This window comes from Rhamphochromis sp. 'chilingali' (genome assembly GCF_963969265.1).
Source record: "Rhamphochromis sp. 'chilingali' genome assembly, chromosome: 2".
In the NCBI taxonomy this organism is placed as follows: Eukaryota; Metazoa; Chordata; class Actinopteri; order Cichliformes; family Cichlidae; genus Rhamphochromis; species Rhamphochromis sp. 'chilingali'.
This window is the reverse complement of record NC_137930.1, coordinates 28,757,961-28,776,562: the sequence shown is the minus strand read 5'-3', so window position 1 is coordinate 28,776,562 and position 18,602 is coordinate 28,757,961. Positions and strand designations below refer to the sequence as shown.

At 38.3% G+C, this 18,602-nt stretch overlaps 1 protein-coding gene across 1 annotated transcript in view; it reads right to left on the bottom strand.

Annotated features, from left to right (window-relative positions):
• LOC308385347 (tyrosine-protein kinase JAK2-like) overlaps positions 1–18,602 on the bottom strand; it is a 43,597-nt gene extending 24,995 nt beyond the window's left edge. Inside the window, exons 1-2 of the mRNA XM_080864204.1 lie at positions 18,202–18,602; positions 5,004–5,272 (exon numbers count right to left, since the gene is read on the bottom strand). Coding sequence (XP_080720330.1) covers positions 5,004–5,268 — 265 coding nt within the window. The 5' untranslated portion in view covers positions 5,269–5,272; positions 18,202–18,602. The remainder of the gene's footprint in view (positions 1–5,003; positions 5,273–18,201) is intronic.

Below are 18,602 nucleotides of genomic sequence, written 5' to 3'. Positions count from 1 at the left end.
TCCCCCCACATCGAAAGTCCCTGTGTGCTAGAAGTCTGATGATAATGATGATGATGTATATAGGCTAACAATGGATGGACGACTTCATATACATCCGTAGTAATAAGCATTTGTACAGTATTACGTAAAATGCTTGATAACCCGTCATGTATTTATATTTTTGTAGGAAATGGTGAAATTAATTTGTTGAAACATGTGTATATATATATATATACATGGAAATAGAGTATATAGTTTGTAAAATTCTAAAAAGCTCGAATAAGGTCAGTATTTAGTATGACTACTATGACTCTTAGACTTTCTTTTAATGTTTATAAGCATTCGTCAAGAATATTTCTCCCGGCCTCTTCAAGGAAATCTAAAGCTTTTCTTTGGATGTTGGTTGCCTATTGTCCAAATCTCTGTCAAGACGATCTTATACTGCTTCGATGATGTTGAAGTGCAGGCTCTGTTTTGTTGGTAAGTTGCCTGCTATGTGTAGATCAAATACTTGTTCATTCCTTCGGTGCTTTTTTTATGCTTGAATGATTCACAGGTCAGTGTTAAGTGTCTTTTAAAAAAAAAGAAAAGAAAAAGAAAACCTTCCTCTGAAAGACACCAGTGTCCAAAGAAAACCTCAGAAAGACCTTCAGAAAGCTTGGCAAGGTATTGCTCAAAACGTCAATACAAATTAGAACAAATCTGGCACAATGGAAGCAAAATATTAAGAGAATAATACTGTATTTGGTACAATACTGTATTTTGTCACATCCAACTGCAGGGAGTGCAGAATTATTAGGCAAGTTGTATTTTTGAGGAATAATTTTATTATTGAACAACAACCATGTTCTCAATGAACCCAAAAAACTCATTAATATCAAAGCTGAATGTTTTTGGAAGTAGTTTTTAGTTTTAGCTATTTTAGGGGGATATCTGTGTGTGCAGGTGACTATTACTGTGCATAATTATTAGGCAACTTAACAAAAAACAAATATATACCCATTTCAATTATTTATTTTTACCAGTGAAACCAATATAACATCTCCACATTCACAAATATACATTTCTGACATTCAAAAACAAAACAAAAACAAATCAGCGACCAATATAGCCACCTTTCTTTGCAAGGACACTCAAAAGCCTGCCATCCATGGATTCTGTCAGTGTTTGGATCTGTTCACCATCAACATTGCGTGCAGCAGCAACCACAGCCTCCCAGACACTGTTCAGAGAGGTGTACTGTTTTCCCTCCTTGTAAATCTCACATTTGATGATGGACCACAGGTTCTCAATGGGGTTCAGATCAGGTGAACAAGGTGGCCATGTCATTAGTTTTTCTTCTTTTATACCCTTTCTTGCCAGCCACGCTGTGGAGTACTTGGACGTGTGAGGGAGCATTGTCCTGCATGAAAATCATGTTTTTCTTGAAGGATGCAGACTTCTTCCTGTACCACTGCTTGAAGAAGGTGTCTTCCAGAAACTGGCAGTAGGACTGGGAGTTGAGCTTGACTCCATCCTCAACCCGAAAAGGCCCCACAAGCTCATCTTTGATGATACCAGCCCAAACCAGTACTCCACCTCCACCTTGCTGGCGTCTGAGTCGGACTGGAGCTCTCTGCCCTTTACCAATCCAGCCACGGGCCCATCCATCAAGACTCCCTCTCATTTCATCAGTCCATAAAACCTTAGAAAAACCAGTCTTGAGATATTTCTTGGCCCAGTCTTGACGTTTCAGCTTGTGTGTCTTGTTCAGTGGTGGTCGTCTTTCAGCCTTTCTTACCATGGCCATGTCTCTGAGTATTGCACACCTTGTGCTTTTGGGCACTCCAATGATGTTGCAGCTCTGAAATATGGCCAAACTGGTGGCAAGTGGCATCTTGGCAGCTGCACGCTTGACTTTTCTCAGTTCATGGGCAGTTATTTTGCGCCTTAGTTTTTCCACACGCTTCTTGCGACCCCGTTGACTATTTTGAATGAAACGCTTGATTGTTCGATGATCACGCTTCAGAAGCTTTGCAATTTTGAGACTGCTGCATCCCTCTGCAAGATATCTCACTATTTTTGACTTTTCTGAGCCTGTCAAGTCCTTCTTTTGACCCATTTTGCCAAAGGAAAGGACGTTGCCTAATAATTATGCACACCTGATATAGGGTGTTGATGTCATTAGACCACACCCCTTCTCATTACAGAGATGCACATCACCTAATATGCTTAATTGGTAGTAGGCTTTCGAGCCTATACAGCTTGGAGTAAGACAACATGCATGAAGAGGATGATGTGGACAAAATACTCATTTGCCTAATAATTCTGCACTCCCTGTAGTTCATCCTTGAATCCTGTTCATGTCTGGGCCCCATGTAAAGAAATCCTCTCCAGCTTTTCGTGGTGATGATGTACTCTGCCATGTTTACAAGAACACACCGGACACCAGAACAGTGGCCTAGACCAAACTTGAACTAGGAAAACCAGTTAAGTTTAAATGAATGTTTTTGCCAAATCTGAAAAACTTTCCCTTGAATGCTCCTGAGATAGCGGGTTCCTGACTGAGCTCCTTGGCATGGGTGATGAACTTTATTGGACTGGGTCAGGCCACGGCGGTCTACAATGCTGAGGCATAAAAAGTGCCATGAAGAAAACAACTGGTGTTTTATCAGTGTTCGAACTGAACTTAAAGGGCATAAAATGTCATCACGCATGCGGAAGCCCTCACACATGTGAAGCAACAGAGTGAGGACAGAAGCGCTGCCGAGGAGGAAATGGGCTCAACCACAACAAGGGAAGTAAAGTCAAAGTGCTAACAAGGTTAATGTACAGACAACTCCTACCGTGTGATATGTATTACAATCAAAACAGTATAAAAAGTTCAAGATACACTGAAGACTAAAATACTGTAGTTCTACATTTTAAGAGATTTGTACCGCATGTTAGATTTAATAACTTTGTATGCTTTTTTTTAGAAACTGAACAATCAAGCAGAACATCCTTGTGTCTTACTTTTTAACTTATTTCTGAGGACTAAAAGGAAGAAATTGTACTAGGGATGACTGCAAAGAAGGAGGCCATAATTAACTTCAGTCTGGTAGCAAGTTGTCCTGCCCTAGCCATTTAAATGAATATTAATGATTCTCTAATAAATAATATCCTAGTAACAAACTACTCAACTTATTCAGCTAAATTCAACTGCAATTAACCAACAAAAGAAACAGTCTAAGAGACAGTCAGAAGGTAAAGTACAAGTTTAAGAATTGACAAAGAGGTGGAAATGAAAAATGAAACAAAGACTTTGAAAAATGGGGAAATATAAAAACAGCTCATGGTAAAAAGACTTCATTCAACCGTTCCAGAAGGAAGGGTGCACATAGGGGAAAACAGACACACAGCGAGACAACTTCCTGATCTGAGTTTTCTAGAAAGAGGCGATGACAAAGTGGCCTTACTATCTTAGTTCTGTTTTCACGACTAAAAACTGGCCTAAGCAATCTAATTCTGGTCTTACTTTAAAAGACAGTTTAAGAAAATGTGCATCTAAACCTTGCAGAGCTTGAATGCTCCTTTACGACCTTTACGAGGATTAAACTGGTCAGTTAGCCCTTAGTAACCCAGTGTCTTAGTGATCTGCAACATCTGCCAAACAGCTGAAATTCACATTTTTATTCATGTGTCGTTAACATTGGGGAGTGTATTTTTTTTTCTTAGTGACCGATGGCTGCCAGGAGGTCACTCACCAATCTTGAGGCCTGCATAATTAGGGCCTAGGTTTTATTTTTAAAAAGCTGTTTTTTGTGACCGTTCAAGTAACCATTATCACTAGTCTACCATAATTATGCACAATCATCTGTGAGTAGTTTGGGAATGTAGACATCTTTAATTTAGAGTCAAATAATTTCTTGTCAGAATGGAGTTAAAGTTACTGCATGAAGTTCCCCTCCCTAGGAAATTCTGTTCAAAATGCAGTCTTGTTTTTTTTTGTCTGGCAGTTTTTGTGTTGGTGTTTCTTGGGGGGGTTTTCTTGCATTTACAAAGAATAAATGAAAGATTAAGAAAAAGGTATGGTATTTAATGTCTAAAACAAATGCACTGAAACAACAGTCCAAAAAAGGTTAACAAACCAGATTACGGGCTCACATTGTTCTGGCAGGGCAAAGAGTATTCATCTCAAAGCAGAAGTAATTCCAATTTAGAGCAATTTTAACCAAGAACAAATCATATTCAAAGAGTGCATCAAGTTTGTTTTCCCCAAAAACGCCAACACAGCTAACTTATTCAACTGCCTTAAAACACCCTAAAATGGATAAGAAAAACAAAACAGTGGTTGCTAATACGAATATCCAACATCAACTCAGGTGCTGTACAATGCATCAGCCTATTCATCCTGAAATAATGTAAATAACATCAATTATTCAGGTATAATGAATTCAGTGAAACGATATATTTTGCTATCTTCTGCAAATGTGCTTTAAATAGCAGGAATGTTGCACAATGTAAAACTAAAAGCTGTGCCTGCTGATTTAATGCTTCACCAAGTTTAGCTGAACGAAAAGGAGCCTTTTATTTTCATTGAAAGAGTTGTGCATTAGGGGAACTGCTGCAAACCATGAATGTGAAAGCAGTGCTGTTTTTATGGGACATTTCTAAGTGAAATTTGTAATCCAAAAATGTCTTGTTGGTTAAGAGTGGGTCTTTCACTGCCAGAATATGTGGATACAGAAGAACCTTTAGATTTCATTGATATAAACGCTTAATTAAAAAAATCCTTAACTGTACTGTGACCTATTTAGAGTTCAAGTGGCTTCTTACAGAAAGAAATGTGTTATAAAGAAACCAGTCACCTTTTAAGAGGATTCCAGCGTGAATGTATGCATTATTTGTAATGCACAGTTAACAGCTGTTGTTTTCTTTATACAAATGTTTTTTGTTAAGCTGAGGTTAGAAAATGGCTCAACCAAAAAATGTCAGATGTGTAAATGAAACTATACACTGCATGTGTGGGTAAACACGTGAACTGAAACACAGTTGTGACTCACCACACGCTTTCGCTGCAGAGATGCAGAGTTCCTCTGCTACGTACTCTCCAGGTGGAAACGTGAGGACACTTTCTGAATAACTTGCCCCGCCCTCTCCTCCCTCCTTCTCGCAGTACTGGTAGACGCTCAGACAGGTGGCCTTACTGTCTTGCTTCGGTCCAGTGGCCAAGTCTAGATTTGGCGGGAGGCCGTTCTGATTTTCCGTGGTGGGCGGGTCCATGTTTGTCAGCAGAATACAAGCCATGTGCCGCTTAAAAAAAGACATGCACCTGTCAGGTGAAAAAGAAGAGATAAAATGAGAAAGGAACGACTTAGAGTGAAAGGAGGCACTGCTGCAGAGAAGGATATTTTTTTATTTATTTTTTTTTGTGGGGGCGGGGGGGGGGGGGGGGGGGGGGTGTATTCAACCTATGCTTTGCAGCAATTGCTAATAAATACTACTTTACAACTGACCATTCAGTACATGTTGCATTGGATAGAAGCTAAGGATTTGAGGGGGTTTTTTGGAGGGGGGGGGAGTTCTGCATATTAGAATTGTTTTGTTTTTGCATTTCATCAGTAACAGTTACAAGCAGTGAAAACTAGAACTTTGCAGTGTCATTGTCTGTAATAATATCCTGACCTCTGTTAACTTGACAACACTGAGCACTTCCGGCACCTGTACTGTATATAGATAAGAACTTTAGTTGCAAGTGAGCTTCTGAGTTAGTGGCGACACGGTTGCACAAAACTTTTTAGAGAGGAGAGATGCAAAAATGTGCAATAAAAACACTATATGAATGAAGCGGCTTATGTAATACAACAACCTGAACGATCTTAATAAAAACAAGACTGTCTCACTGTGCTTTATTTGAAAATATATCCATATACCAGTAATATCTGTAGTCAGCATTGTGTGGTGTAGCTCAGCTAAAACGCCCTTTGCTTGCAGAGTTCTTGATTTAAGAAGAGCTCTTCTTTCTGTGCACAAACTAGAAACCTAGAGTTAAATGTGAATAGAGCTGCACTTTAATTGTTGTGTACTACACTGGTACATGGAAGCCACAGGTATTTGGAATGACTCACTCAGAAGTCTCTGATTTGTGTATATTTGTAATACCAGAACATTAGATAGACTGCAGACCAATTCAGTGCTAGGTAGTTTCAGCTGCTCCCTTATTTCCCAAAGGGCTGGATCTGTATGTTTGGTTTGGGACAGACCTTTAAGCCAGATGCCATTTCCCAAACAGCCCTCCAATTTACTACATCCAGGTTGTACTGAGGATGCAGATATAAGCTTGTGACCCACTGAGCCCGGGCTCAGGGGGGTCACAATCAAGTTCAAGTTCAAGTTCAACTTTATTGTCACTTCAACCATATACAGTTTAAAAATACACAGTGAGGCGAAACAACGTTCCTCCAGGAACCAAGGTGCTACAAGACAAGTTAGTGCAAAAAAAATAATAATATATAATATATCTAGTAATAATATTGTGCAAAAAGAGCATTTACAGGTTGGTGTGTGCGATGTTTGCGCTTTGTGTTGGTTAGTCAGTCCAGTCTCAATGTTTTGAGGTATTTGAGTTAAGCTGAGTGATAATGTTAGTGTATGTGTGTGTGTGCGTGTTTATCAGTCAGTCCCTTTTTGCTGAGGAGACGGATGGCTTGTGGAAAAAAGCTGTTGCACAGTCTGGATGTGCGTGCCCGAATGCTTCGGTACCTTTTTCCAGATGGCAGGAGAATAATAAACCATTACGCCATGAAAGCACTCCACTGATGAATTCAGTAGAAAGACTTATTCTTGTTTTATAGCAACATGTGTGTGTCTGTTTAGCATTTTCCTCTGGAGAGCCTTGTTCCTCTGGAACATTAGAATACACATTTAGGACTACTCTGATCAGTTCGCATTTTCAATGTGTGCTGGGGTAAACAGCATCAGCTGAAGCTCATAAGTGAAGAATGACCTCTATTGAAGTGCACAGTGGTAAGTGTAGCTTCTTGACTTAAACGTTCAACCTCTCTCCTTGGAAATTACAGTCATCCCAACAAAAGAATAAAAACTCTACGCCCTCAACTTAATGCCAGCAGCAACAAAACAGTGTCAAACAAAGGTGTTATTACTGACTTATAAAAACAAAGAGGAAGTGCAACAATATTAAAACAAACAACACATAAAAAAACTGCACAAGTGCTGCGGAGAGATAACAAAAATGGATTTCATGAAAATTAATTAAATGTCTTTCCCAACGTCGTGGGAAAGACACTGATGAGGTGAAACGCCGTCATGTAACTTAAATAAGTCGGTCCTATTAAATCAGCTGAGTCAGCGGTAACTTTTAAATGACTTCTGAAAACATTTTTATAGTTGAGCTTTCCCTTTTGGCAAAGCTTATTATCATTTCTTTTAACTTTTTTATCCAAACTATGATCCATTGTTTAGCCGTGTGTTTGAAAAATAGTGCAATACAAATAAAACTATGATAATATTTCTGGACAACCGTCAGTAGGTAGGCATTATTACTGACTGAGATAAGCCTTCCTGTTTCAGATAGGCGCTGACCCCTGTCTGGCCATGGATATCTGCCTGGTTACAGAGGTCTTTAGAGCTGCTTCCAATACATTGAGTACAAGTACTAAGTGCTCATTTGCTGCACAAACCTCAGCAGACAAGAGAATTGCGTGTTTTCACAATACTTGAGTAGCCATGCTTTCAAAATGTTTTTGAAATTGTTGTTTAACGTTTAAATCTTTGGTGACCTAAATTCAGTTAATGGGTACTTCCTATTTTATTACTGGGTCAAAGTATTGTGCCAGCAGGGGTGTAAGCGGCTCTGGATTAAACCGATTACTCCAATTAATGATACAGATTCAATTTATCAAACAACTGAACAAGCGTTGTTTACTAGTGGTACTCGTATTCTGGCCACTGCCCTTCAGCACATGCTTCACCATAGCAGGGGCTCGATGTAAGTCTTACTTTAAACGACAGTAATAGCCGGTAATAGTTTAAGCAGAATAAAACAATAATAAAGTCAAGCTAATTAAAACAATGGGAGCTGTAGGTATAAAGTTGATGACAAAAGAGAGACTTGCACATTTTGTTTTTACAGTTCCAGGCAGAGCAGCTCACTAAATGCTGCAGTAATAATATTCTTCCAATTGTTTCAGGTCTCTATTGATGTTATTATAATTGTTCGATAGCTGGGGACTATTCTACATGTTGTACAAGAAGAGAGAGAAAAACAGCCCTGTTTACACACCCAAAACGTTTATCATGCAGCAGACACACACACACAGAGTTTTACCAGTTCCTTGCTCCGTCTTATCAGGGCCTTGGTATAAGTTGAGGTCAGAGCTATCAGCTCTCACACATTTTACTTTTTATGACTTTTTGGTTTCACTTCTGGTTACAACGCCAGCTCTTCATTCAGCCTGGACTGCTGGACTTCATTAAAAGTCAGGATTAAAGGTGCTTTTTGTACAATTAAAATAACCATCAGCAGTCGATCTTAAAATAAGCTGAATGTCTGTTGTACATTTCAAGGTTATGGTTCTGAGTTTCAGACTGTTGGCTGCAGTGCCAGCTGACCACAGAAAAAGTTGTGTGTGACTAAAGTCTATCTGGGCTGGAAGCCTGCCAGAGGCTACCGTGCAAATTTCCAGTGGACATTCCTATCTGCAGATCCTTCTGTACAGACTGTTGTCCTGTCTGAGCAACTTTTCTGCAAACTAAAATATTCTTTCCACTGTGAACTGTGGATATCCACCCAGTTGCTCTCCAGGGGTGGTCCTCGTGATCTGAGCTGCTCTTTAAGTTTTGCTTTTACTGCAGCCTCCTCTTACGCTGCAATCCTTCTTTCGGTTTCATCTAATTGTAAATGTCTTTAAGTAGTTTATTCTCTTGTCTAAACCACTTATCTCATCCTTCCTTGGTCTTCTAACCTAAAGCTAACCTTTACTGTAACACCTAAGCCTAACCCTTTCTCCATTCTATCATTGTTCTTGTTCTGGCAACTTATTTTATTGAAACTAACTAATGCTTATATATATTTCTATATTTTATTAAACAAAACAGACTGTTTGGGATTTTTTTTTTGTTTTTGGTCCCAACTTCTCCAGGTTCACTCAAACACATCTCAGAATAGATTGTTTCATTCTACTGGACAGAGCCAGTAAAATCCAGCTTTAAAATGAATTCCTCCTTTATCTAAACTGTTTTATTTGTCTGCATTGCTCTTTAACAACTTCAAAACTCTAATTTTTGTGTATTTTCTTTACATAGATGTTACATAGATCTCGACTTAGTAGAAGCTGATAAAAGTTGAAGAATTAGTACTACAGTGGTGGAGGGGGGGTAATCTATACAAGGACTGGCAGAGAAATTACAGAATTAGCATGTGCTGTTTTGGAAGTGGATTAGTAGTTACTGTATAACAGCTATAGCATAAGTAGACTAGATATAATTACACTGCTTTAAATACTATACACAAATTGGAAATAGACTTACAAAAAAGGTGTGCAGGCACAAAATTACTCCACGCAGAATCAACACTATTAAATAACAATCTTAATAAAAATAGTATCAAAACTTACTGACAAAATACTGGAAGCTACAGGAAAACATGTTCTGGCTAAACAGCTGCAGAATGAAATATATTGTAATATTTTTTAATAAGTGACTAGTGACATTATCACAGCAAATACATCAAAGTTACATTTTAAGTGAGAAAGAAAACCCTACAAAACTGAAAAGCAGATTGATGGCTGAAACATTAAGAAAAAGCTGCAATTGTGCCAGTTCACTTGAGGAAAACAACAGCAGGAAAGGATACGACTTCCAGCAGTAACTTAACACAGTTCTGACACCATAAAAGTAATTAGTTATGTGCAGACAGGACCACAGAAGCAGGCTACAGCAATGGAGACCTCAGCTGACCCTGTTAAGTCAACACAACTCAGAATGAGGGGCGGTTTATAGACACAGAGCATAAAACGTTAGTGGTTACCATTCACAGCTTTATAACAGAGTAATTCCCATTCATTAAGAATTTTGACCATGACTTGAATGTACTGAAAGTTAAACTAAACCACTTCCTGCCAAAAAAAAAAAAAAAATCACACAAAGGAGGCTCAGCTACACATTAAATTCAGCAAGAAACCACACTATGAGATGGTAGTCTTTGCAGTCTTGGTGAGATTGGAGTAGTGACACTTGAATCTGCACTCCACATTTCAGAGCATCTTCAAAGCACAGCTGCAGGCCAGGACAGTGGAGCTGTTGAACTTTGCCTGACCAATGTATCATTTTCTAACAGAAAGTTCTTGTCTTTGTTCTGTCTACTGTGGCTCAAAATGTTGTCCATCCCTGCTCTAGGTCCTGCCAAGGCTTTCCACAATGGCTTAGAAATGTAATATAGCTTGGATAGGCTCCAGTTTCACTGCAATCCTAAATTGAATAAGCAAAAGAAAACAGATGGATGAGAAAAAGCTGTTAGCTGGATTGGCTTACACTATTGTTCGGTCGTTGCTGTGCTTTTTTTGGAAGTCGAATTTCCCAGAGGAACCCACCCGAGGGATTAATAAAGTTCTATCTTATCTTATCTTATCTTATCTTACTGCAACACTTGAGAGACTCCTAGTATTCAGTATAACAACTTCCTTGCTAACTTTATTCATGAGGCTTCACACAGGTCCAAAACATTATCAGCTAGCACCACACCCCAATTCAACTGAAAAACAAAAAAAACCCTCATAATAAAATACACAGCAAAAGGATAAAACAGAAGAAAATAAAATCACAGTGGCCAGCTGGACTTCTCTCAATCCTAATCTTTCACTAGTTCTAGAAGAGGTTGTAAAAATGTCAATTTTATTCAGGAGCTTTGCAGACAGATACAAAAAAACTGATGACTTTGATGAAAGGAAAACATCTAATGATTTCACAAACACCAACTAACCGGCACAACTATCTAGTTAAGCAAAAGTCCCTACTTACCATTACCGATGCTATCTATAGAAACTAATCTGGCTTCACAAGCAAGGTTGCTTCCTTGCTTGATGCACTGTTGGTGCTGTATGACACTCTGGAATCACTATTGATGTCAAGCTATACAGAGGCTTGTTTGACCTGTGTAACAATCTTGACTATTTGGTCCTAGAGGTGTATTTAATTTTTTATTTCCAAGTCCTCAATCAGCTCTTTACATGTTTACTTATCAAGCTTCTTATCGTATTATAATTAAATTTCTACTCACTGACCCCATCTTTTGTGTTATCTTGACTGTCTGGACTATTTAATTTTGTCATATTATATTTATGTTGCCGAGCTAATCCACTTTATCTAAGGTACTTTTTAATCGGTTGTGTTTAGTGTTTGGGCTCCTGCAGCACAGTGGAGATAAAGAAACTATATCGTTACGTTCTGACAAGTCAACACACGCTGCTCTGTTAAAATAACCTGCGCTGCTGTTATCTCTCAAAAGGTCACATGTAAAAATCCCCCTTTTGTCTTTTGACAAAATATCACAATATTTTAATGATTTTTCCCCCACAGAAGAAAGGAAAACTAATTAAAAGAAAACAACATCAGAATAGAGACCAACAGACTGCAACTGGAAAGGATTGGTTTCACTAGTAACTGAGCAAACAGAGCCATAACAGGGTTGTGGCTAAAGTTCATAAAAACACATTCAACCCATTTACCATATACTGACACAACACTGTGTTTGTTTTAGCATGTTGACACTTCCCCAAAAACATGCACAAAACATAGAAATTGCACATACTCTGTAGAAAGGAAAATATAAGTAAACACTTTTTTTCTATTGAAGTAGAGCAGTCCATGTTTACCTACATTACTTCTGTTGCTATGTATGTAGAAATACTCCAACTCAGTGAAGAGGAGGAATGAAAACCCACACTCAAGGCTGTGCTATATAAAACATTACTGCCCTTTCTTATACAATTAACATCTTAAAAAAAAAACACTACTCCCATTACATTACGAAGAAAACACCCAGAACACACAACAGCAAAAGCAAAAGCAAACCAAGAGAAATAACAACTGCAACACCATTTACTTATATGTTTGCAACAGTTTCTGAGTTACACACAAATGGTGATCAAGAGAGCAGACAAGACTGAAACACCTCCCTTGTCGGCTTCTCCTTCTGTTGAAAAGCTAATATTGCGCATGCAGTAACACAACAAATTGTAAACTCGATTATTATTATTTACCCATCTTTTAGTAAAACTGTGAGAAGCTTCAAAGCTTCAAAAGAGCAAAAAAACCTAGTGTCACCACATATAATAACTGTATGCGGCAAAGACTCTCGCATGGAGCTGAAATTATACTGTCAACATTTCCAGGGTGTATCCTCCATCTTGCCTGATGACAGCGGGAAAGCCTCAAGTCTCACCGTGACCCTGAGCTTGATGAGCCAAAGAAACAAGATAGATGGAAGGTTGGCTGCTGGAATCACATATTCATCATTAGCAGCTGAGTCACTGTAATCAGCACAGCACGATATTTGATAACTTGGGTTATGAGGCTTCAAAAGGGTCCAGAACGTCAAGAGTTATCACCCCACCCCAATTCTCTTCATTATAAGGAGAAAAAAACCCTAAAAAAAACAGCAAATAAGGAAAACAGCAGAAAAAAAAATCTGATTTCAGCAAGAGATTAGTCGACCTGCTGAATAGGAATAGTTGCCATACATACTGGAAGAGTTTTGCTCATGTCCATGATATTTTACCAGCTGCAAATGAGCACTGTGACTCACTGAGTAAAAAAATGCTTCTTTGCTACAGGGGTATGTGCGAAATGCAGCTGCACAGCACCGCAAATATGAAGCCAAAACAAATGACTCTGGTGGGCAAGAGACATCTCACAACTGGTGAAGGTTACGTAAATACTATTACCAGTACTGATGCTGTCTTACAGAATTTAGACATGATCCAATATCATCCAGCTTTTTCCGGTTCCAATACCTTGGCTGTGGTTATCTGCTGATACTCAGTATCAATAGGAGATCGGTGAAATTAGGAATATGTATTCCTCACTCACAGACAAGGAGCTGACAGTAAACAGGTGAAGAGAAATAATCGTGCCTGGCATAATAAAGGCTCACCACTAAGAGTTACACAAAAACCCACGTCCTTCCATGTTCTTAAATAAGATTACTGACCAAACATGACGAGGATGAGAAGGGCTCACTTTATCAGGTCACTTTGACCAATGTTAAAAACTTTTGCGAGCATACAAGCAGAAGCGTGAAATACGTCCAAAATACGGTCCCTCAGCTATTCGCTTCTTCTGTGCTATGTTAGCTCTGCTGCTAGCTGTGGCAGGAATGCAGAGAGGTGGACTGAATGGACCAAGGATCTGCTCTTTTTCACCATTAGCTGATCAAATTATTAGCTGGGGACATACCCGAGACGAACTGTTCTGGCATTAAGAGGAGAAGACTGGACTGTATTGTTAGTGCATGATGTGTAATTTGGAATCAGTGCAAACTACACAACAGGGACACCGTCTCTAAACTGTTTAAGGAAAATGCACTTTAAAAACAGAGTCAGTGACTTTAGAGTAGATGATCATACATGTTAGAAGTCTACACTAATGTTATACATTAAAAGGGATTTTCAATCTCACAATAAGGATTCTATATAATTAATTTAACACTGGTGTCAGATCAGTACTCGATATTTCCAGAAAGCCCAAAGTCATGGTATTAATATTAAATAGAAACTGGAAAAAGTCAAGGCATTTCCCTACGTGATTAATATATAACTATATTTTATCAGAAAGTACCAGCTCTTTTACACAAGATTCTTGGATCAAGTAGTAACCACATAAAACAACAACATCTAGTGACAATGACCACCTTCAGCACATTCTTTATGATGCTTTAGGTATTGATATACATTATAGGTATAACCATGTATACGTTTAGTTCTTTACACTAGCTATTTCATATTCAAAGTACATAAGTAGAAAAATGCTGTTTACCCCAGATCTGTTGCCAAGTAACATCATAAGCAACAGAAAAATGAAGGCGACACCTTCATAGTTTCCTATGTTGAAATGCATACATTTAGAAGATTAAAAAGCATGTTTACAGGCTGGTACAAACTGATTTGAGTTCCCTTCTTTCACAACAACTCAAAAGAGGGTAAAGAGGTAGGCTTTAATAACTCATCCACCTTGATGCTGTGGTGTGCCTCACATTTTCTAACTGGAGTTAATGAACTGGACCTCTTCACTGTATCTATGTTACTCTATGCCCTTTGGATCATTTTAATGGATCATTTGACAAATATAAGGGCTCACTGAGTTACGCAGCCAAGCCAATAAGCTTGTGCTGTTTTGTTAGACTGCTATTACTCTGCTACTAAACAGTAATAAGCTGACGTGTACGCCAAATATGACTTCCTACACCAAATGTTAGCATAAAGACTTCAACTCTGAAAGTCGAAAACAAGTGGGTGACATCGCAGTGACTACATCCATCTTTTATAGCATCTATGGTTATCTAATGCAGCAGATACAGAGAAAGAGACAGAGGTAAGCTGGAACTTTACCCAATGTGACTTTTTGGCTAAAAATACACCAGTGCTGTTTCCTGCGAATGGTCAGTGATGGTCAATCAACCAAAATATAAAGAATGCAGTGGTAAGCAAGAGATAAGAGGCAGATAAGAGGTGACGAGCAAATCATCGAGTACATTATTTAAAAACAACAACACACAGCAAGTTGCTAACTGTGAAGCATTCTGGCACAGACTTTCAGTCACAAGTGAAGAAGGCTGTTAAGCTGTCTGAAAATAATAAAGTTCAGGGTCAGAATTAATTGAGCAATTTCACATTTGCATTGCACACTAAACCCTACTTCCTTGGACCTTGCTCTAATCTAGCCACAAGTCTCTCTGTGTTGTGATGGTTCCTAAAAGGGTCATAAACATTATTTAAAGAAAGTTGTGATATGAAACAACATGAAGCTCTTATCGTGCTGTTCCATTTTAAACCACTCAACTAATTTTTCTCCACTGCAACAGCTGACAGTGCGGTTCTTTGTACATGACCTGGATAAAACTTGCACACACTGATGCAAGAATAATGTACTTTCCCCATAAAATGCCTGTGTCACTGATGTTGTCCTTCCAGTAAATAAAACAGTTTATTTGTCTTTGAAAACTGTGCCAGCTCTGCCTACATACACAACTGAAACATTACCAAGGCTATTAGTGGTTATTTTACAACTAAAATAAGACAGCAGTGGCAAACTGTATATATGTCAGATCTAAACCTAACATACTTATACTACTTCAGTATATCCTTGTTGTGATAAATGTGGACCTTATTCTATCACCAGCACTTTCCTTCAAATGGCATACAGTCAGAATAAGAATTCTTTTTAGTATTACTGATGACAGATGATTCAAACATTTCAAAAATTATAAAGCTTGAACTGGAAACTGACTGCTCTCAAGAGTACAGGCTTGCAAAATTAATCATCACTACTATAAAGAATCCATTCAAATCATAAATCTAGCAGCTTTGTAATGTAAAAGGTTTGTAATAAACCCTACCCCCATGAAGACTCAAAGTTGGGGTTTTTGTCAAAGGTTCTTGAGAGCGCTGTTGATTAAAGGGATGAGGGAATCCCCTTTTATTACATCTTACCAAAACGGTCTAATACTGTGCAACCGACCTTATCGCTGGAGTTTATTCATACTTGAGCTCATTTTCCAACGACATAAAGAAGATCATTCTCCTGTTCAACTGGTCTGTATCCTTTTCAATTGGAGCAACAAATATTTCCAGTTATTAAAGTATTCCCGTTTACTGATAAAAATCAGAGTAAGCTGTTACAAATGCCTTTTCAGGGAGGACACGAATTTAGATTAAGATAATGGTTGATTTATTTTTTGTACCTTGCATTTATATGTGTTGAATGCTGCGAGCTCTTGCAAGCATTAAATAAAGCAACCTGTTCTTAGTGGTTTTCATTCAAAGGTTTCCCAGGAGCCTCTCCTTGGTGATCTAAAAGCAGTATATGATTACTGTCTAAAAACCTTCAGCAAATAAAATCTGTTACAATATGGAAGGAGCTGCCAGACATTTTCACTAAAGTACTGATTTAAAAGAGGCAGGGGAGACTTTGGAAGAAGGCAGTAAGCAGCTGGACAAATCCCCATTGTTTGAATCTTTAGACTAGTTAGACATGCTATTCACACCAATTTAAAGTGAGTTCTGTACTGGGGTGCCAGGAATATGTCATGCAATACAATTAAGCCGTTTCCAACATGACAATGAGTTCAGTCTACAGGCCTCTATAATAATTAGCCTTATTAAAGACAGTCTGTAATGAGGAACTGTACGACACACTAATGTAAGCCTTAAATCGGTTTAGAGACTGTGTTCCTGTTGTGTAGTTTGCACTCAAGATAGACGTATCTTGAGCTATGTATTTATTTACATAAATAAATACATTTTACAGCTTATGTATTTAAGCTATAACTCCAGTAACAGGGAGGTTAGTGGAGTTAACTAAGAATAAACTAAAATACAAAACTAAATGAGCAAGACTAACAGAAATAAAGACAAGAATTATGAGAAAAATGGGAAGTAACAACATCACAACACACTTGATGAGACATGCATTTGTGTCCTGGTGAGACTTGGGATTACTATTCTATATGATCATCAATCAAGTGCCATTAAAAATTGCATTATTCTCAAGTTCTAAAATACATGCTCCTAATGAATAGTCTCTATATCCTAATAATGGCAAAAAATAAATAAATAAATAAAACTAAGAAAGAAAGTAATAAAAACGAAACTAAAACTACACGCTTGTAGACTATAAAGACAAAACTGAAATATGCTAAATCCTCATTGGGTGCTAACTGAAAAAAATCAAATTCCTAAGATAAAGCTCAGAGGTAAGAAGGAAAAACAAGTAAGAGTATAGAAAACTAATAATTCTAGGATGCAGCTCCCCAGTGAATTAGTTCCTGAACACCCAAAGTTTAACAAAATAGAGAAATCATACTATACATGTTTGTATGCTCCCTATCTCCTCCTATACGAGTGAACCAATCTTGATGAGACATTGTGAGTGCCAATGCGTATATGGCATATACAAACATTTTATACAATTCCACAATCGAATATGTTTGTACAGTTCAGCTTAATAGACAATTTGACTGTACACCGAATGGAATGTCATAGCATAGAAGCAATGTCATATTGAAGGAACGTTATAGTAAGGTGTAGAATGTCGTAGTGTAGAATGGAATGTCATAGCATAGAAGCAATGTCATATTGAAGGAACGTTATAGTAAGGTGTAGAATGTCGTAGTATAGAATGGAATGTCATAGCATAGAAGCAATGTCATATTGAAGGAACGTTATAGTAAGGTGTAGAATGTCGTAGTATAGAATGGAATGTCATAGTAAAGATTGGATTGTCATAATATAGAAAGGAATTTCATAGAATGAAATGTCATATTGAACAGAACATTACAGTAAGGTGTGGAATATCGTGGTATAGAATGGAATGCCAGATTAGAATGCCATGTCCCAGTATATAATGTATTATAGCATCATACTTTAATGATGTACGTAGGTATATAATCTGGTAATAAAGGGTTAAACTAGTTATAAATAAATGTAAACTGTTGACATCGCTGAGTTGACATCGCTTTATTCACGTCAACAAACATGCAAAGCTCTGCAGAGGGGGTCTTCATGAAGGTCAGCTTTTTCCTGAAGGTCTGTAAAAGTGCTGCCTCTTCAGGTTTTCAAAACTCGAATTACTGGTTGATAACGGACTGCTGATGGCAGATGGGCACAGCAGTACATATAGGCTGTAATAAAATCCTGATCCAAATCAATGATCATTAGAGTCTTTTTCTTTACACGGGCACGTTTGATAAACTGAGAGTGGACTGCAGTGAAAATCTAACTAAATGGATTTTCTTAGTAAGTTTCTTGTGTGCAGCCGTTTCTATATTTACCACGTAAACACAAGTATGGCAGGCACATGCTCAGCAAAAACTTTCTGTAAAAAAGCAAAGTTTAGCAAGTCTGACTGCCACACACCAACTGATGAAGCCCGGCTCGACTAGCTAAGTTATTGCGCTAACCATAAGCACGATTAAATTCATAGCAACAATGACTCCTCTCAGCATCACCCGCACACGCTCGCACTTACTCTCCTTCCTTTAGGTTACGGCTGCTTCAGCTTCCCTTCCGTCCGCTCGGGTCTGCGGGTCGGCGTGTAGTCCAGTGCTGGGTCAACTTCGCGCTACAGCTAAGCTACGACGGCTCCTGAATGTTCACCATAGCTGTCAATAAAAGTACCCGCTGCTTCGTTATTTTCTCCCTCAAACGCCATCCTGTTGGTCTTTACATATTTCCCTGCGACTGCTTCGTTTTACTCTCCACACTAACTACACTGTAGGTCAGCTCTCCGTATTTTCTTTTTTTTAACCCGACATGTTTGCTTTAAGGTCAAATAGAGCACAGACTGACACTTCCACCGTAGAAATCTCCTGTTATGTGCGGACACTGATACAGCGACAGATTATGGAGGTTTGAGGGCGGAGCAGAATG